Source organism: Naumovozyma castellii, chromosome 6 (genome assembly GCF_000237345.1).
Source record: "Naumovozyma castellii chromosome 6, complete genome".
Classification (NCBI taxonomy): Eukaryota; Fungi; Ascomycota; class Saccharomycetes; order Saccharomycetales; family Saccharomycetaceae; genus Naumovozyma; species Naumovozyma castellii.
Window position 1 is genome coordinate 334529 of NC_016496.1, and position 18004 is coordinate 352532.

The following is an 18004-nucleotide window of genomic DNA, read 5'->3' on the forward strand; positions in this document are numbered from 1 at the left end:
CGTGTCGTTCTTCATCAATCTCCTCGAAACTCGTCAATCTATTGCACAAATTAAGCTTTGCCATTTTAATTGTTCAAAATGTCTTCTGCAACTGGGTTCAAGGCTCGTGAAAAGGACACAGAAGAGGTCAAGGCTAGACAAGATATAAACATAGATACCCATGAAGAGATCATAGATGAAAAGGAAGATTTGAAGAAGGAGATTGTTTCCACCGAGAAGAAGGAATCTAATACACTGCTTCGTGTGGAATCTATAATTATGCCACTCGTGTTTACAGGGTTGGCCATTTTCATTAGAATGTACAAGATCGGCATTAACGATCATGTTGTTTGGGATGAAGCACATTTCGGGAAGTTTGGTTCATATTATTTAAGACACGAGTTTTACCATGATGTCCATCCACCATTGGGGAAAATGCTTGTCGGACTTTCAGGCTATTTGGCTGGTTACAACGGATCTTTTGATTTTTCATCTGGTGCTGAGTATCCTGATTATGTTGATTACGTCAAGATGAGAATATTCAATGCAGCATTTTCTGCCATGTGTGTTCCTGTGGCTTACTTCACAGCTAAGGCAATTGGGTTCTCTATCCCAACCGTTTGGTTATTTACGATTACTGTTCTCTTTGAAAATTCATACACTACATTAGGCAAGTTTATTCTTCTGGATTCCATGTTATTATTCTTTACTGTTCTGTCGTATATGTGCTTTGTCATCTTCCATAACCAAAGATCAAAACCATTTTCGAGAAAGTGGTGGAAATGGATGCTCTTGACAGGCCTATCCATGGGTTGTGCTATTTCTGTAAAGATGGTTGGTCTTTTCATCATAACAGTCGTCGGTATCTACACTATTATCGATCTATGGAATTTCTTAGGTGACAAGACCATGTCATGGAAAGCTTATATTGGACATTGGTTAGCCAGAATTATCTGTTTAATTATCGTTCCATTCTTAGTCTTCTTAGCATGTTTCAAGATCCATTTTGATTTGTTAACACACTCAGGTACCGGAGATGCCAACATGTCATCTTTATTCCAAGCTAATTTGATTGGTTCTGATGTAGGTGCAGGTCCTCGTGACGTTGCAGTCGGTTCATCAATCATTTCTATCAAGAATCAAGCTTTAGGTGGTGCCTTATTACATTCTCATTATAATGCCTACCCAGAGGGATCCAATCAGCAACAAGTTACCGCGTACAGTTACAAAGATGCAAACAATGAATGGTTCTTTGACAGACCAAGGGGTGAACCATTTTACCATGAAAATGAAACTGATATTGAATACGTTCTAGGTGATTCACAATATAGATTAGTCCATCATAAGACAGGCAAGAACTTGCATACACATCCAGTGAGAGCTCCAATTTCTAGTACTCAATGGGAAGTGTCAGGTTATGGTGATGCTGAACAAGGTGATAGCAGAGATAATTGGTTAATTGAAATCGTTGATCAAAGAGGTGACGAAGATAAGACCAAATTACACCCATTGACCACATCATTCCGTATTTACAATCCCGATATGGATTGTTATTTATCTCAAACAGGTAATCATCTACCTGAATGGGGGTTCAAACAATTTGAAGTTGCCTGTGTCCAAAATCCATTCAGAAGAGATAAGAGAACCTGGTGGAACATTGAAACCAACGAAAATGATGTTCTCCCACCAAGACCTGCTGATTTTAAGTTCCCAAAGACCAATTTTTTTAAGGATTTTATCCAATTGAATCTTGCTATGATGGCTACTAATAATGCTTTGGTTCCAGATCCAGAAAAGTTTGATATATTGGCATCATCAGCTTGGCAATGGCCAACCCTTTACTGGGGTTTGAGAATTTGTAGCTGGGGTGAAGATGTTGTCAAATATTTCTTATTAGGTACACCTGCTTCCACATGGGGTTCCTCATTGGCTGTTGTAGGTCTAATGGTTTATATAGTGGTGCTATTAATAAGATGGCAGAGACAGTACTCCGATCTACAAGATCCGAAAGATTTGAATACTTTCATGATGGGTGCATTTTATCCATTACTAGCATGGGGGTTACATTACGCTCCATTTGTTATCATGTCAAGAGTCACATACGTTCATCATTATCTACCAGCTCTATATTTTGCTCTAATCATCTTGGCATATGTCTTTGATGCGGGTTTGAAATTCTTGACAAAAACCAAAAGTACTCAAATTCTCAGGATTGTTATCTATCTAGCTGCTTATGTCACTGTTATTGGATGTTTCTGGTATTTCTCTCCAATTTCTTTCGGTATGGTGGGTCCAATGGAAAACTATTCTTACTTGAATTGGTTTTCCACCTGGAATATTGCCAAGGAATCAAGGTAGTTGAATTACTGCTTCAACCATAATTAAAGTTAGACAAGTGATGATATTACTTAACATATATGTGATGTATAGCAACACTAAGTAAAATAGAATAAAATAAAATAAATGAAATCGAAACAAAATAAACTTAGTAACATACTTAGTAACATTAATGCTATTGAGGCAATACCATCCTTGCGGACATTTGGTATTGTTTTTGGACTATTCATAGGGCTAAAAGAACCCTAATTAGTTAGAGGTTAAAACCCCTAAACTGGTGACATGTATACCCTAAGGAAATACGGGTAACAAAAACCGTCGCGAAAAGATGAACTGGGAAAAGTGAAAAATAGATCAGATCAAATCAAAGTGGATCAATAGTATACAAGAAGTAGGCATTATAATTTAACCGGAATTACTGTTAGCAACTTTTCCAAGTACCAATCTGTTACTGACAATACAGGTCAGGATCCACTCTCGCTTAGTTACCAATAGCACACAATCGCTTACTTGGGACCAACATGTCACAACCCATGCCAGAGTTGGGTATATTTAGTGCTGATGACTACTATCCGGTTCCCTCAACCAGTGTGATTACCTATAATGAATCAAGAACTAACAAAATAAGGAAAACTGTTTCTAAGGCGGATATAATAGCATTGATCACCTATCTATCATCACCAATTGACCCTGTTGATTATACCATATTTTCCGATTTCTTCCTAATTTATAGAGACTTCCTATCACCCAATGAGTTACATGAATTACTAATATTACGATTCCGATGGTGCATCCTTGAAATTCTTGAAAATAAAAATGTTGATGTCGAGAAGCAGAAAGTAGGTGAAGTGGCACTCATAAGGACATTTGTATTATTAAGACACTCCATTTTAAACTATTTTGTTCAGGACTTCCTGCCTGATTCACACTTGAGATATATGCTGCTGAACTTTTTAAATGATAACGTTTATCAAACGTCACCCAGAATTGTAAGTGGTTCTATTGTAAATTTGAAAAGAGCCTGGATACATTCAGCAAAACAAACCTGGGAGAATATACCCTTTAATGAACCTAGTTCAGTTGACTTCAATGAGTGGCTTTTGTTTGAAATAAAAGATGTCATACAAATGGAAGAACAATTGAAACGAGGTAGTCGATTGAGTGAATATGCTATTCAAGGAAGTTCAAGTCCAGATTTTCGAAATAGAAGCGTACTATCTCTCTATAACAGTACAGACAATTTTAAATTACCAGAATCGTTAGATTTCAATTCCAATAGAACTAAACAAACAGCATCAATGATGTTATACCCTAATGACAATTCCAATATACCCAAAATTCCAATTCCCAAAGGTAAAGAGCCTTTAAAGATAACACTAATTAATGACAATAAAAACGATATTCGAAAAATCAGCCACTTATCCAAGATTGCTCATATGTCAACAGTAATTAAAGATGTTGATTATCCCACCTCACCTGCAATCAATAGAATAATACCACCTACTCCTGCTAAAAAAGTTGAATTCATCTTAAACTCACTTTATATTCCCGAGGATAACGACGAAACTATAGAAGATAATCCAAGAGTCAAATCCACACCTCCACCAATTCAATCATCTTTACTTCAAAGAGGTGCTATTGGCCTGTTGGCTAGGTGGAAGAGAAATCATACACGCAACTCAAGGAAAGAGAAAATAAAAACCACACAATCTGGCGTGAATACACCTATTTCAAAGCCAGATATGGATAACTTCGTCAAGTATGTCATATCTATAACATCCTTAGAAAATACTAAAAGCCATGCTTCCGGAGAAATAAATGATATGATAACGTCCAAATTCGATATATTAAGTGCAAGAACAATCGATGAAGTTGAATATCTAATATCGTTAGAGAATGAGCTTCAACAGAAGGTGAGAGGCCAGGCGAACTTGAATAATAATAATCTGAAATCCATTGGTCTTGAAAATACAATGCCATTTGAACCTCCAAAAGATACTGCCAATTTTAGTGCGATGGATAATTTGGATCTTTATAAGACTGTCAGTTCACTTGCACAATCGGTAATTTCATTATCCAATACTTTGAACAAGTCTACGAAACTTAAGATAGTTAATAGTCCGTCTTTATCAGCGCTTGAGAGACGTATGGTGATGAGTTCTTTTCCTGCTTTAAATGGCAAGGTAAGTTCATCATCGAAAATTGGAATAGAAGACGAATTAGTCATAAATATCACCCCACCAAGAGCAAAAAACGATGGACCTCAAAGATTGGTATTCCATGATGATGGTAGTACATTATCTTTACCACAAACCCCCACTAAATCTAATAGGAAATCGAATATTCGACATTCTTCTCCCTTAAAAAATGTATTACCAAATTTAAATGAAGTGGATTTGTCTGATAGCGTGTGTTCAGATGATGAATCATTTGTTTCGACGATAAGTTATGACTCACTGTTATCTTCTAAATCATTTAAACATAAGTCATCAAGAAGAAGCAATTTATATAGTCGCCCTCTGACCTTTAAGAACGAAGAACAAACGTTAAAAAAAAAAACAGCAAGCAAAAATTTAAGAGAGTTCACATTTGAAACATCGAAACTATCTTTACCAAGCCCTACGAAATCGCAAGGGAGTCCAAAGGCTACTCATATTCGACAACAACATCATTTGACTCCACCCGTATCCTTATCTCCAACAGATCCGTTAAAGATGGAAGCTGAAGATCATCTTTCACCATTAAATAAACTAACGCCACAGACAGCAATACGACCAGCCAGTGGAAGAATTAGCATCTTAAGAAAATCCCTGTCTATTACACAAGCCAGAAGAAATACATATGCGGGCCCTCCAAAAGCTGATCTACTGAGAGATCCTGATTTTATTAAGAAGGAGAGATCTCTCATTGAAAGTGAACATCAACTACAAGAGTTACAAGACGACCTATTAGAGAGAACTTCTTTACAATCCAGCGTTGCCACAGATAATCTGTTCAATTCTAGGAAAAACAGCCCCAAGAAAGTAACCGCTGAGAATAAAGTCAGACTGTCAACAACACCAAGCATTTATTCCATCTTAGATGATAGTTCATTATCATCGGGCAACACTTCGTATAACGATCCTGCACGAGATAGCATGCAATTCACAAATGATAAACGGATCGACTTGAGGGAAGTTTTCCATAATGGATCTGTTCAAAATGTAATTTCTAATGATTTATCAAGCGACGCCATATCTGGTCTTTCTGAACTAAAAGATAACGGAATAAATGGTGTTTCCAATAAATATTTATTTTCCCCTGAGGAGGACAATACCGACTTAATATCACCTGGAAAAGACGTCGAAGTTTTAAAAAACAAGTTCTTAAAAAATGAAACGTTTGAAGAAGAATCAGAATCAATTATTGATGGTATCCAAGAAGCCTCTGACGAGGGTGCAATGCCAAACGTGGACTTAGACAAAGAGAAACTCAAAGATATTGCCGATATTCCGGATGATACTGGAAGTGGTGATCCCATTTCCATAGCAATGATGAAACTCGAAGGTACTTATAAGACCAACGATGATGACAACAAAACTCATGAGGATAGTTCAAGTGTTCAGGATCTTATCAAAGAAGTGGAGATGTTAAATTTGAAAAAGTTACCGACTTTCCCAAAGAGCCCATTAGAAAAAAGAAAATCTTTGATGATTGAAAGAAGAAGACAAACTATTATGAATATACCATTCACTCCTCAGAATTCAGAAGAAGGTCTTGCAATTGAAGATAAATGTGTTTCCCCATTACAGGTTCAGACCTTAGTAATGAATTACGAAGTTCAAGATTCATCTCTACAAATTTCCAATAATGAACATCATATTCCATTTATTCTCATGTATGACTCTAAATCCATTGCAGAACAGATGACGTTGATTGAGAAGGAACTCTTGTCAGAAATTGATTGGAAAGATTTGCTGAATTTGAAAATTCAATACAAAGGGAAGGCTGTTACAAGTTGGCTACAATTACTGATCCAAAATGAAACGCTTTCAGGAGTTGACCTAGCCATTGCTCGATTCAATCTAACAGTTGATTGGATTGTATCTGAAATTACTCTTACACGCGATGTTAAAATGAGAAGAAATACAATTCAACGTTTTATCCATGTAGCGCAATATTGTCGTGAATTTCAGAACTATAATACGCTAATGGAAATTATTTTAGCTTTAAGCTCAATAGTCGTACAAAAATTCACTGATGCCTGGAGACTGATTGAACCCGGTGATATGTTGCTGTGGGAAGAGCTTAAACACATACCTTCATTAGATAGGAACTACTCGACAATCAGGAACCTACTGAATTCTTTAGACCCCAAGAAAGGTTGCATTCCGTTTATTGTTGTTTATTTATCTGATTTGTCATTGAACTCGGAAAAGAGAAACTGGATTGTGGATAGAAAAGTAGTTAATTATCACAAGTTTGAAACGAGCGTACAGATAGTAAAGAACTTCATCCAGAGGGTACAATGGGCTAAATTCTATAACATTGAGGTTGACCATGAATTGTTGAGTAAATGTGTGTATATTACATCCCTCACTAACAAGGAAATTGATGAACTCGCTGCACTTAAGTAATGAATACAAAGACACAGTAAACAACAGGACACTCATATAGTTTATATAGGTACATTATATTATACTATACTATATTGAATGGCAGCGGTCCTTCCATTGGAGGCTTGAACGTATCGATTATGGGATTATACTTCTGTAGAAAAGGTGGTCGTGTGGAAACTTCTTCTTCTTCCAAAAGCGAGGCAACAATGGCTATTGTTAACCCAAGTCCACCTACAGCAGCGGCCCGCCAATCTCCCACAGTGAGTTTTGATATATTGATCGAGCTGCCACTAAATCCTAAACCTGCAAGAGCTACTCCACCGTATTTCAAGCATCGCCAGATTTTTTCAAATTGCGGTTCCGTTGCGTAAAGGTCTACCAGTAATCTTTGAATATCCCGGTCACATACAAAATAAAAAGCAGCAGCCTTCCTCTTTTCAAGATCCAAGTAATTTACCATATCATCATCATGAATTAAATCTTGGAGATCATTCCAAATATAAAAGGTTTGTTCTGAAAAATTGGAAAGAAAAACCACATTTTTTAAAATTTTTTTTAGTCGGTGTTGACCAAAAAAATACTTTGGATGCCATGGGCTCTTCTTCAAGCTTTTTCTAGCCTTTCCCAACTTGGATGTTATTAGCCTTCGAAGTTCATAAAAATTCTTGTTAACCTCTTCTACAACCCATTTAATTAAGGAAAAAAGTGGTTGTAAGTGATTCATAGACCTAAGCAACTTATCGAAATCAGTAATATCTAAGAAGCTAACAACCACAATTGCTTTGCTCCCAATTAAAACATATAAAAGAACCGGCTTATCTATTTTATTAAAGTTGTTGACAAAGGAGAATCTGTAAATTCTCCAGCCCCGGGTGAAGAATTTCATGCGATAGGTATACTGATTGGAATCCTTGAAAAACCTGTAATCGATTTCCTTAAATGAGCAGATTCCTAGTAGTTTTTCAAATAGCGGCATCTCAGGAGCATTGAAAAGAAACATTGGATTTGAGTCTGAAGACAAGTTCTCAGCTAGTTCTGATGAAGGAGAAGGAAGAGAGTTCAATGTGGTGTGCAATACTGTTAGAGCTGTGTCAACTGGCCCTTCTCCCGCTGGATCGATCAAATTTGAGGCAATGTTTGCATTAAAAATGTAGGCAGAATTAGATGAAGTATTGGACATTATGATATGATTGAAGTGTTTTTTGGTTTGCTCGTTCAGAAAAAGGCATTAACGAAACAAACAGAATCAATTGAACACAGTGTATTTATATATTTGTCATTCGTTGGAGAAAAAAGGACGATGACTAACTCCTTTAGATTACCCCAACAACCAATCCCGGCTGAAGGGAGGGTCCACTATATTGCTGTCAATGCGGACAATGACATAGGGTTGAAATAGCCATTGTTCGTATTCGGAGTCCCCTTTTGCGAGACGGAAAATTTCGGCCGAACGAAATCAAACATAATAAGAAGAAATGCTGGAATACGGGAACATTAGAAAAATAACCACCAAACTACTGATAGATGATTTGCGAACGTGACAATATTAGTCTGTCATGACACAATAACATTGAAATTCCACAATTGTTCTAATACATTGAATAATATTATTTGCTTTCTTGCTATATATCCGGTACTTTTCTAAATGTCAATAGAGATATTATGGATCAGATGAGTTCTTAGCACTAGCATTTAATCTCATGAGAGGTAAATCTATGCCTAATTGGAAGTTTTTCATCCGTTACTGGTCTCAATATCTCCGTGATGCCCTCATCATCCATGGGGGTGTTAGCAACCTTGACAATATCAGCACCTGTGTCTACATCTTCCTCCACGTCTGTTGTCTTTAAAAACCATTCAAACCTTGACCCACATGGAATGATGTTCCAGGCATTAGAGTAAATTCCCATTCCGTATGAATATATAAGTAAGAACGGAACTCTCGTTTGTTGATTCATATCGAGATCATAACTAACATGTGAAAAATATCGATACTCTTTTATAGGTAAGAAGTCATCAATGGAACGTCCTTTTAAGATGCTTCTGGCTCGCATATTTGTTTGGACGAGTAGTCTACGCATCTGCCATGGAGTTGCAGGTTCACCCCTCTGCTTCAACTGTGCATATAAACGGTTCCAAAGGGTCCACAATGAGAAATTCACCTCATCTTTCGTCCCGGTCATAATTACTGCCGGGGGGTTACCACCTAGTATGGAAGAGAAGTTTTAACCATTGATATGCAGATTAGGGTAAGTTTTCTGATTGGTTGGGAAACGATCTGGTTCAAGTACACGATCTATCTTGGGATCGAAGGACTTCAGAGGCGGTGCTTCTTTGGCCAGGATCGAGCTGAGTCTCTCATAGCCACCATCTTTAATGATCATCTTGTCTATTATATCCTCCAATTCGGAGCTGTTTCGATTAGTGAAAGTGTACAGAAAGTTTTTGTTTCGAGCCCAGGGACCACGGATTATCAGGACCTCTGTTGTCTTGTACAGGGCACTAGTCCCATTTTCGTTTTCCTTTTCGTTCTTGTTCTCATCCTCACTTCCATGAACATTATGTATTTCATCAAATATTTTGCAAAGCATAGAGTGCTTAGAGACAACGATGTTGTAGTAGTCGTTAAAATGCCATTCATCTTTGAATGACGCACATTCCTTGAGTTGCCTTCGTTTCTCACGCTCTGTACAGGTGCATTCGGGGGTACATCCTTCTCTAACAATAGTGACAGGCATGCTCTAAAGTATACCAGGTACCCTCTTGCCGAAGATCTCTGTATATGGTTTATTTCATAGAAACTGAAAATAGACAATGGTCAATAGAAAAATGGATGAGCACTATATAGCGGAAAAAAAATGTCAGAAAATACGTTTAGGAATATTTGTCACTCAACAACATACTGAACACGAATAGAGAAGATTATTCTAAGCAGTTAATCGAGTCAGAGGCAGCTATATAAAAATTAGAGAAGTATTTCGTGGCTGCGGCTGTTAAACTACAGTAATGAAATCATGTCCACGATCTCTTTGCAAGAAGACGATTAGAGTGGCAGTGATAGGGCTAACTACGTAAATCTATATTTACCGCAGCAAAATATATAAACTAGATTTCTTTCCTGTGGTACTGGATGCTCCTTAAATCTGAACTGTCAGCGTACAATCTTATACTTGCTAAACTAAAGGATCTAACATTAACCATATCCCTTGATACTGATTGTTTTAGTAAATATCATTAAATAGAAGGTAAAGAGATTAACTGACTATGTAAATAAGTCGCCAAAAAAAAATAACTATAGACTACCAAATGGAATAAATTTGTCGAACTTTAGTAATTGTCTTTTCAAATAGCTTGGGTGTGAAAAGATTTTTTCCTGTTAGGTCCTACCAAAGGATATTTCCGACCTAAGCTACTAGACCAGTTCCAATCACCAACCAATTGGAGGCAGTTTTTAACACCAAAAGTAAAATTTGGCAAGGCGTAGCTAAAGGTACAATCGTGCTCTCAGTTGCATTGAGGTGGATAATAACTCAGTATTCAGGAAATTGATATTGTCAATAGTGTCAACCTTAAAGGGTTCGCTGTTTTTATCATTTTCTTAACAACGCGATTTTGCAAACCATGAAATTAGTTTGAGCTTAGCCTTGAATTGACATTTGCGAACGTTGCATTACATTTCAAACTTTTGAAAGATACTTATATTACCCTTCTGGACACATCTCTAATTGCGCTTTGCTTATCTGTAGCCTCAAATTGATAATAGCCAGACTTCCAGTACAGGCTACAACAATAATGTCTAAAGACGCAAAGGTTGCAGATGATACACTCTTTGATATCGATATTCTAAATGATTCCGCAGAGCCTTCAAACTCAACTCAGCCACACATAATTGCAAATAACAGAGATGCGGAAGCAAGAGTTATTCCTCCTCATACATTTCCAGAGGAAACAATTGATTTGGATAATGACGATAATATTGAAAATGATATCTATGACAATCCATTCCAAGACGAAGAATCAACTACATGGGATACAAATAGATTTGAGACCAATAATTATCAACCTCAGTTATATCCAACTGGGCAGAGAAATGGCTTTTTCGCAAATTCTTTTAATAAAGTGAAAAATATCTTTGTCTTTAACACGAAACCTTCTGATTCAGGATCCTATGAGATGAATCGTTACAATGCAGTGACAAACAATGAACTTGATGGCCGGTATGCAGATTCCAGAAACAGATTTAATATCAAGATACTGTTTAATCGATACATATTACGGAAAAATGTTGGCGCATCAGATGATGGAACTCCTCGAGAAATTTATTTGAATGATAGAACTGCCAATCATGCCTTTAACTATGGTGATAATCATATTTCCACTACAAAATACAATATTGCAACGTTTTTGCCAAAATTTCTGTTCCAGGAATTCTCAAAATATGCTAATTTATTCTTTCTGTGTACTGCAGCAATCCAACAAGTGCCTCACGTCTCACCAACGAACAGATATACCACAGTTGGTACTTTAATGGTTGTGTTGATAGTATCGGCCTTTAAGGAAAGCATAGAAGATATCAAGAGAGCTAATTCCGACAAAGAACTTAATAATTCCAAAACCGAGATATATTCAGAAGAGAATGGCGATTTCATAGAAAGAAGATGGATCGATATCAGAGCCGGTGATGTCATAAGGGTGAAATCTGAAGAAGCAATTCCTGCAGATTTAATTGTTATTTCTTCGTCGGAACCAGAAGGTCTTTGTTATATCGAAACTGCTAATCTTGATGGTGAAACAAATCTGAAAATAAAACAAGCTAGACCGGAAACAGCAGAAATGATGGATTCTAGAAAGCTCAATAACTTTAAGGGAAAAGTGATATCTGAACAGCCTAACTCAAGTCTTTATACTTATGAAGGTACCTTGGAATTCAATAATCGTAAGATTCCTTTGTCACCAGAGCAAATGATTCTTAGAGGTGCGACCTTAAGGAATACCAGTTGGATGTTTGGTTTAGTTATCTTTACAGGACATGAAACCAAATTAATGCGCAATGCTACAGCTACCCCAATTAAGAGAACGGCTGTTGAAAGGGTTATAAATCTACAAATTGTGGCCTTATTTGGGGTATTAATTGTTTTAGTGTTGATTTCTTCCTTAGGGAATGCCATCATAAGTTCCACACAGGAAAAACACTTATCATATTTATATGTGAAGGGTGTAAACAAAGTTGGTTTATTTTTCAAAGATTTCCTCACATTTTGGATTTTATTTTCTAATTTAGTACCTATTTCCTTATTCGTTACTGTTGAATTAATCAAGTATTACCAGGCCTTTATGATTGGATCTGATTTAGATTTATACCATGAAGAAAGCGATACACCCACTGTTGTTCGTACATCATCATTGGTAGAAGAGCTTGGACAAATTGAATACATCTTTAGTGATAAGACTGGTACTTTAACCAAAAATGTTATGGAATTCAAATCTTGTTCCATTGCTGGTAGATGTTACATTGAAACAATTCCAGAAGATAAGAAAGCGTCAATGGAGGATGGCATTGAAGTTGGATTCAGAAGTTTTGATGAATTGAAAACTAAAGTAAACGATCTCTCTGATGATGAATCCCAAGTGATAGATTCTTTCCTGACTTTGCTATCAATTTGCCATACTGTCATACCCGAATTTCAAAGTGATGGTTCTATCAAATATCAAGCGGCTTCCCCCGATGAAGGTGCCTTAGTCGAAGGTGGTGCCAGCTTAGGTTATAAATTTATTATACGTAAGCCCAGTTCTGTTACTATTCTTTTGGAAGAACATAACGAACAGAAAGAGTACCAACTCTTGAATGTTTGCGAATTTAACTCGACCAGGAAAAGAATGAGTGCTATCTTCAGATTACCAAACGGTGAAATCAAGTTATTCTGTAAAGGTGCCGATACCGTTATTTTAGAGAGGTTGGAGAGTGACAATAACCCTTATGTTGAAGCTACTATGAGACATTTAGAAGACTACGCGTCTGATGGGTTAAGAACACTTTGTCTCGCTACAAGAACAATTCCTGAGAAAGAGTACCAAGAATGGTCGACAATATATGAGGAAGCTTCAACAACACTTGATAACAGGGCCGAAAAATTGGATGAAGCTGCAAATATGATCGAAAAGGACCTATTTTTAATTGGTGCAACTGCTATTGAGGATAAACTTCAAGATGGGGTTCCAGAGACAATTCATACATTACAAGAAGCTGGTATAAAGATTTGGGTATTGACAGGTGATAAACAAGAAACAGCTATTAATATTGGTATGAGCTGCCGTTTACTGACAGAGGACATGAATTTGCTTATTATTAATGAAGAGACAAAGGAGGAAACAAGAAAGAATATGCGTGACAAAATCATGGCTCTTAAAGAACATAAACTATCACAACATGAAATGAATACACTTGCGCTTGTGATTGATGGGAAATCATTATCGTACGCATTAGAATCTGACTTGGAAGACTATTTGCTAGCTCTTGGAAAAATATGTAAAGCTGTTGTGTGTTGTCGTGTGTCTCCACTTCAGAAGGCGTTAGTTGTTAAAATGGTTAAAAGAAAAACCTCTTCTTTATTATTGGCAATTGGAGATGGTGCCAATGATGTTAGTATGATTCAGGCAGCACATGTAGGTGTTGGGATCAGTGGTATGGAAGGTATGCAAGCTGCTCGTTCTGCTGATATTGCAGTGGGCCAATTTAGATTTTTGAAGAAATTATTACTCGTTCACGGTTCATGGTCCTATCAAAGAATATCAGTGGCAATTTTGTATTCCTTCTACAAGAATACAGCATTGTATATGACCCAATTTTGGTTTGTCTTTGCTAATGCCTTTTCTGGTCAATCTATCATGGAATCGTGGACTATGAGTTACTATAATGTTTTTTTCACAGTTTTCCCTCCATTTGTCATTGGTGTCTTCGATCAGTTTGTTAGTAGTCGTCTACTTGAACGTTATCCTCAACTTTATAAGCTTGGTCAACAGGGTAAGTTTTTCTCTGTAAGGATTTTTTGGGGTTGGATCGTTAATGGATTCTACCATTCGGCTGTGGTATACATTGGGACAATGTTGTTTTATAGATATGGTATGGCGTTGAACATGCACGGAGAGGTTGCTGATCATTGGTCTTGGGGGATTGCAGTCTATACATCAAGTATCTTGATTGTTTTAGGTAAGGCTGCTCTTGTTACCAATCAATGGACTAAGTTTACTCTTTTTGCAATCCCAGGCTCCTTTATATTTTGGATGATATTTTTCCCAATTTATGCATCTGTATTCCCCTATGCCAATATCTCAAGAGAATATTTCGGAGTCGTAAAACATACTTATGGATCAGGTACGTTCTGGCTAACATTGATTGTTTTACCTGTGTTTGCCCTAATGAGAGATTTTGTATGGAAATACTACAGAAGAATGTATGAACCAGAGAGTTATCATTTGGTTCAAGAAATGCAAAAGTTTAATATCAGTGATAATCGTCCACACGTGCAACATTTCCAAAATGAAATTAGAAAGGTTAGACAAGTTCAAAGAATGAAGAAGCAAAGAGGGTTTGCCTTTTCTCAATCAGAAGAAGGCGGACAAGATAAAATCATTAGAATGTACGATACCACTCAAAAGAGAGGCGTCTATGGCGAGTTACATGATGCCAATCCATTTTCAAATAATAATGCGGAAAACATATCTAATGAATCCTTTAATATGGTTAATGATGGTAATATACCAACAGATCCATTTGGAGATACAAATGAACTATCAAATGATCCTGATTTAATAGAAAATCCTTTTGCAAATGATGCCGACATACGATAAATGTATAGTTCTTTGAATACATATTTTTTAGATATAACTTCCTTATAGAATCTGGTTTGATAAAAAAATAATATTACAAGATGATAAAGCTCTTGCTAACGTCTTCATGAATCTGTAGATTTTTTAAAGCGACATCTTGCTTTTTTATTTAGCATTACTTAAGTTAGGCTATCTGTTGTTAATATGCAGTGTCAGCTCTTATTCTTGTCAGAACGAACAAGGCTATTCTACTAAAAACAGCTAAGCATCACGACTGAATACTGAAACGATCCTAAGTTTTTATAGTACCATTCAGAGTCATACGAATTCATGGTCTTTTATGCATTTTCCTTGACCCGTGGCTAGCAAGCTTGTTGTTGTTCACTCATCAGACTTTATGCCTTCTCGGTCTTTGAAGAATATGGATTGAAAGACACTCTCCCAAATTGATTATAGGGTTGTATTTAAGCTTAATATCAGGTTTCACATCTTCAACTGCGTCTTGGGTTGTTTCTATCATCTCATCCCCATCCACTTCAAGTGGGATCATCGGAGATCCTTCAGACTCCAAGGATGTCTTTTGTTCAGTTAACAGAATGCGTCTATTAGGTGGCAATTCCAAAGTACGGGCTGCTGACATGTGTCCATCTGTAAATAGTAGAAAATGTCTTATCTTTATGAGCTTCTTCATATTATTAATAAAAATATCCAATTCCCAATTTCCTTTAAACCTCAATTTATACTTAAATTTAGCCACTCTTGTTACTGTCTGAAGAGGAACATTTACAAGATCCTTGGATAGTGTATTCTCATCCATTAATTTTGGTAGTATCTCTGTTTCGAAATCAGCGCTTGAGCCTATTCTCAACTTACCTAACACCGTTTCCATTACTTCAGGTGAACTCAAATCATAAACAATTAAAATGATGGTGTCTCTAATCTCATTAGTTAGTCTTTCCATATCTTGATTAGATATTAGGATTCTAACCAACGGTGATTTCAAACATATAATAGAATTATTTGATAGCAAAGGAGCCTGAAATGTCTGACCTTCTCGAGAATTGTTTCGTAGTAACTTCTTTCTGTTGATAAATACTCGGAGGGATACGATTGCATTTTTGGAAATGCGAACTGTCGCAATACTTGATGCCATGGAGCCAATGTTCTTTTCATTCAATTTGTCCCATCTTGCTTAAAGAATGAGTGAGCCTTGAATAATGAAATTTCAGTTCTCCGAACTATTAAAAAAAAACAGTTTATAACGTTATGCAGTATTTGTCTATGAAGCTTATATAAAGAAGCTTATTGGTTTATTGAATATATAATAAATGAATATAACGTCACGTCCAAATCAACTTTTGAAGGAGATAGCCCGAAAGAAGAAGAATAAACACAACTGAGAGATCGTATACTATGGCTTTATTTTTAGACACCCATGAGGCGTTCTTTTGGGACAGTTTCAAAGAATTTTCTAGATTGATCAAATTCTCCATTCGCTTCATGGTTTCCTTCTGTTCGTTTAATCGTTCACCACTTGATTCCATCCTTCTTTCCAAATCTTGCAGCTTAGTTACATTCTTATTAAGGATTTCTGTTAGGTGATTTTCGAACGAGTTTTTATTATTAACATCAAAATCTTCTTTCAGTATCACCAAATAATCATTTCTAACCAACTTCTGTAAACTGATGATTTGGTATTTCAGTTTCTTTAAATCGTGCAAGTAAGTGTCAAAATTTTGTAAGTTATTATGTAAATCATTCTCCCTTTTCAATATAATGTCCCTTAAGTTTTCCTTCATCAAAGCTTCAGATTTCTTCAATCGGATAGCTATATGTCTTTGATAATAATCGATTTCATTACAACTTAAAGAAAGGTCAGTTCCATTTCCTGCTCCTGAACTTGAGGTATTGTTATCATCAACCTCATCAGTGCTCATACCTACATCTTCAATATTATTATCTGAAACTAATGAAGAACTAGAAATCTTAGTAGATGAAGAAGACATGGTACTTGACTCGGAGGAAGTATATGAGGAAGATGATGATGAGGACTCAGAAGACAATAATCCCGTCGACATGGAACTGCTAGTCGATTTGGAGTTGGTGCCCGATTTATATAGAGAAGCACTTGAAGGCTTTGATGGATTTTCTAAATCATGATACAGAAGACTTTGAAAAGAATTAGCAGTAGTCATATGTGTGTCTGATGATCGAGTTGAATGTCCTGTTGATGAAAAATTTGAGGTATTGTACATTTGCTTTGGTCGTTTTGCTGCAAGGGAGTCTGGAAATCTTAATTGTAAGGTTGAGGGAGCCTCAACAGACTCCAAAAATTGGTTAACTAGTCTTTTCTTGTCAGTAACATTTGTTAAGGTACTTGCTCTACTTCGTCTACTTAGTTCGCTTGAACCACTATGATGTCGGCGATGATGACGTCCAGATCTTTCTGCTTCATTCTGAGCTTGCGCAAACGGTGTTAATTTGACCGGATTATCAGTATTAGTATCCATAAATGGCAGTTCATTTTGACGCGGTATTAGACCGTCGGCTGTACTTTCATTAAATATATGATCACTAAACATTCCTGTATTTGCAGATGTATAATCTGGCTTCCCAGATCGTAAAGTCGCGCTCTCTCTATGACCGTTAGCCTTTGCACCCAGGGCAACTAGATTTGGTTGGGATTGCTGCCTAACTAACTTAGGCTGATCTTCTATAGGTTCATTATTGACACGAATCGTTGGTATTTCCACGGTTTTTGGTATTGTCTCAGGTTTTGGCTCTTCCATCTCAGAACCTGATGGCTTCAAACTCTCTTCTGAGCTAGTATTTTCTGGAGTATGAGTTTCTCTTCTTAAAATTTTTTTCTTGGCTCTATTGATTGATGGGTTCATTCCGGCCACCAACGTAAGAGGTTCCTCTGTACTAGATGCCATCGGAGAAGGTGATCGCTTTCCGGGATCTTCCATCCTGGCAATTAATCGGTCCATATTTCACGTTAAAGTTTTTTTCTTAGCAGCAAATATGCATATCTTCAATTATCTAAAAGTGGCAACTATTACTTGTTTAAAAGTATTATTTTTTATTAAAAATTAATAATTATGTTTATAGTTCGAAATCGATCGCCCCTTATACAATAAGCCCTAGGGTACATTGGGTTATTAGGGCTCTTTTTATCATATTTTAGGTTAAAATGTTTTAATAAAATATAATGTAATTTAAAAATTAGGGTTACATTACCCAGCTTAACCCATTTTTTGTTG

General features: G+C 36.5%; 8 protein-coding genes across 8 annotated transcripts; 3 read left to right on the forward strand and 5 right to left on the reverse strand.

The window, feature by feature from the left end:
- Positions 1 to 78: 78 nt before the first annotated feature.
- On the forward strand, positions 79 to 2337 carry PMT2 (dolichyl-phosphate-mannose-protein mannosyltransferase PMT2; the record flags this gene model as incomplete). Its single annotated transcript, XM_003676957.1, has 1 exon — positions 79 to 2337. One exon carries the CDS (start codon positions 79 to 81, stop codon positions 2335 to 2337), a length of 2259 nt encoding a protein of 752 aa, XP_003677005.1.
- Positions 2338 to 2837: 500 nt separating this feature from the next.
- On the forward strand, positions 2838 to 6932 carry LTE1 (mitotic regulator LTE1; the record flags this gene model as incomplete). The annotated part of the gene is made up of 1 exon (XM_003676958.1): positions 2838 to 6932. The coding sequence occupies one exon, from the start codon at positions 2838 to 2840 to the stop codon at positions 6930 to 6932; it is 4095 nt and encodes a 1364-aa protein (XP_003677006.1).
- A 64-nt stretch (positions 6933 to 6996) lies between these two features.
- Positions 6997 to 8094, reverse strand: NCAS0F01680 (uncharacterized protein; the record flags this gene model as incomplete). Its single annotated transcript, XM_003676959.1, has 1 exon — positions 6997 to 8094. One exon carries the CDS (start codon positions 8092 to 8094, stop codon positions 6997 to 6999), a length of 1098 nt encoding a protein of 365 aa, XP_003677007.1.
- Positions 8095 to 8599: 505 nt separating this feature from the next.
- Positions 8600 to 9097, reverse strand: NCAS0F01690 (uncharacterized protein; the record flags this gene model as incomplete). Its single annotated transcript, XM_003676960.1, has 1 exon — positions 8600 to 9097. The coding sequence occupies one exon, from the start codon at positions 9095 to 9097 to the stop codon at positions 8600 to 8602; it is 498 nt and encodes a 165-aa protein (XP_003677008.1).
- A 42-nt stretch (positions 9098 to 9139) lies between these two features.
- Positions 9140 to 9652, reverse strand: NCAS0F01700 (uncharacterized protein; the record flags this gene model as incomplete). The annotated part of the gene is made up of 1 exon (XM_003676961.1): positions 9140 to 9652. The coding sequence occupies one exon, from the start codon at positions 9650 to 9652 to the stop codon at positions 9140 to 9142; it is 513 nt and encodes a 170-aa protein (XP_003677009.1).
- A 1054-nt stretch (positions 9653 to 10706) lies between these two features.
- DRS2 (aminophospholipid-translocating P4-type ATPase DRS2) lies at positions 10707 to 14762 on the forward strand (the record flags this gene model as incomplete). The annotated part of the gene is made up of 1 exon (XM_003676962.1): positions 10707 to 14762. The coding sequence occupies one exon, from the start codon at positions 10707 to 10709 to the stop codon at positions 14760 to 14762; it is 4056 nt and encodes a 1351-aa protein (XP_003677010.1).
- A 367-nt stretch (positions 14763 to 15129) lies between these two features.
- Positions 15130 to 15894, reverse strand: SAW1 (DNA-binding protein SAW1; the record flags this gene model as incomplete). The annotated part of the gene is made up of 1 exon (XM_003676963.1): positions 15130 to 15894. The coding sequence occupies one exon, from the start codon at positions 15892 to 15894 to the stop codon at positions 15130 to 15132; it is 765 nt and encodes a 254-aa protein (XP_003677011.1).
- Positions 15895 to 16081: 187 nt separating this feature from the next.
- Positions 16082 to 17731, reverse strand: FRT2 (Frt2p; the record flags this gene model as incomplete). The annotated part of the gene is made up of 1 exon (XM_003676964.1): positions 16082 to 17731. One exon carries the CDS (start codon positions 17729 to 17731, stop codon positions 16082 to 16084), a length of 1650 nt encoding a protein of 549 aa, XP_003677012.1.
- Between the last annotated feature and the right edge of the window lie 273 nt (positions 17732 to 18004).